This window comes from Primulina tabacum, chromosome 16 (genome assembly GCF_025594145.1).
Source record: "Primulina tabacum isolate GXHZ01 chromosome 16, ASM2559414v2, whole genome shotgun sequence".
NCBI classification, from domain to species: Eukaryota; Viridiplantae; Streptophyta; class Magnoliopsida; order Lamiales; family Gesneriaceae; genus Primulina; species Primulina tabacum.
Window position 1 is genome coordinate 2,420,628 of NC_134565.1, and position 2,015 is coordinate 2,422,642.

Below are 2,015 nucleotides of genomic sequence, written 5' to 3' on the forward strand. Positions count from 1 at the left end.
GTATTTGTCGGATAATGCCGTTGTTCCACACAAAATTATTGATATATCATCGTAAAACATCATGATATATTGCATTAAAGAACCAAATAAAATAAAGATCAAAACCCCAACGATATGATAATAAATAAATGTCTAAATTCTTGGAGGGTTGTCATCTGCAAGCACCATGAGTCGAAGTCCAAGTTCCTCCACATGCATAGCAAAATTCAAATCCACACCTGTTTCAGAAATTAAAGATTAATGAAATAAACCTATAAATGCATCCCTATGATAACAGGGAGTAGGTCTTTTGTGAGACGATCTCACAAATCTTTATCTGTGAGACGGGTCAACCCTACCGATATTCACAATTAAAAGTAATACTCTTAACATAAAAAGTTATATTTTTTCATGGATGACCCAAATAAGATATCCGTGTCACACAATACGACCCGTGAGACCGTCCCACACAAATTTTTACCAATACTAAGATATAAATAGATCGAACTATTAAACAAGGAATGTGATACAACTATATTCTTATTATAGTTCTGCTCGAAAATAATCATTTAATGTTCAATCGTCAGCATACATATCAAATACCGTAAAAACACATAAATTGCCTATATTCATCAAAATTTCATCGTTTACATTAACTTATATAATAGTATTAATGTATGATCGATAGGAAAAATTCAAGATAAATGGTTGTTCTACCTGCAAATCATATGCAAGCATCCTTCAGTTTTCTCCACAAAGAACTTGCATGTAGGGCACCTCTGCCATTTCTTCTCTTTAGCAAGCTGATGCATCAGTAAATCCTCCCTCCCTCTTTCGCTCGCATCCATACCATTAAACTCTTCGCATCCGACTCCGGAATGCCACGGCGCGTTGCACTGCACGCACAACAATCTCCTGCAGGAGAGGCATTCCGCCTCCCGTATCAAATCTCCGCTATCATTTACCATCAAATAGGAGCAATCTTTGTATGGGCAGTAGAATTTCTGGGAATCATCGATCATGGATTCGCAGATGGCATAATCCCAAGCAGAAATCAGGTAATTAGGCACAATTTCCCTGCATGCATCGATTTCAAGAACCCCTTCGCAATGTAATCCGACCGGGCACGTTAGCACGGTGGAGTTTTCTCGGCGGACATTGCCCATTTTAGTGATGTTTGCGGCGATGTATCTGGTGATACACGTGATGCAGCAGCTGTGGCTGCAGTTCTGGATGGGGAACATTTGATCGTTCTCTCTTCTTTCGGCGCATATTTCGCAGAAAGATTTGGAAGATTCCCCGGCTTCTTTTGATTCTTTTGGTGGTGAATCTCCTTCGGGGGTGTTGGAGGTGATGATTGAAGCCATTAAAGTTTCTTGGAACTGAAGTTCTTCTGCAAATTTCTCATCCGACATTAGAGTTCCATTGTCAGCAGATTCTTCGCTGCTGCTGTTGGAGAGCAAGCAGAGATAAGAATCATCGCAGAAGAGAGAAATGGAGGGCTCTTCCATCAATTCAGACATTTTTTTCTGAATAAGTTCTCCTCCCCGGACCCCGGCGCCGGCGGTGGTTTAATTCTGAAGGGTAATTATGTAGATTTTAGTTGATTAGGGGATTTGTAGAGTATTCCTCGTACAGTTCGTTTTTTTTCTTTCAAGTGTCGCTTGACTTCCATGTGAATTCGGATTCTTCGTTGGAAAGATTTATCAAGATGTCAAATCTTATCTTAAATAACGTTCATAGGATAGGATGATAATTAAATTTTTTTAATTATATACGGATTTATCTTATCTACTGATATATAAATTTGTAAAAATTTATATGTGAAAGAAAACTTCATCTGGATGAAGGGTGTTTTTGTTGTAAATATTTGTTGATTTTTTTAAATAACATAATTAGGTGGAGTTGATATATTTCTATTTATTGTTACAAAATATCATATGTTTCTAAAGATTTTCACATAATCTTGTCGATTTATTTTCCATGACTTTTATTGACATTTGTTAAAACTTTCATATAACATACAGATTTTGTAA

At 36.9% G+C, this 2,015-nt stretch overlaps 1 protein-coding gene across 1 annotated transcript; it reads right to left on the bottom strand.

The window, feature by feature from the left end:
- On the bottom strand, positions 1 to 1,649 carry LOC142529436 (E3 ubiquitin-protein ligase RSL1-like). Its single transcript, XM_075634978.1, has 2 exons — positions 697 to 1,649; positions 1 to 218 (listed from the first exon to the last, which is right to left on the bottom strand). Exons 1-2 carry the CDS (start codon positions 1,500 to 1,502, stop codon positions 152 to 154), a joined length of 873 nt encoding a protein of 290 aa, XP_075491093.1. The 5' UTR covers positions 1,503 to 1,649; the 3' UTR covers positions 1 to 151.
- Positions 1,650 to 2,015: the final 366 nt, after the last annotated feature.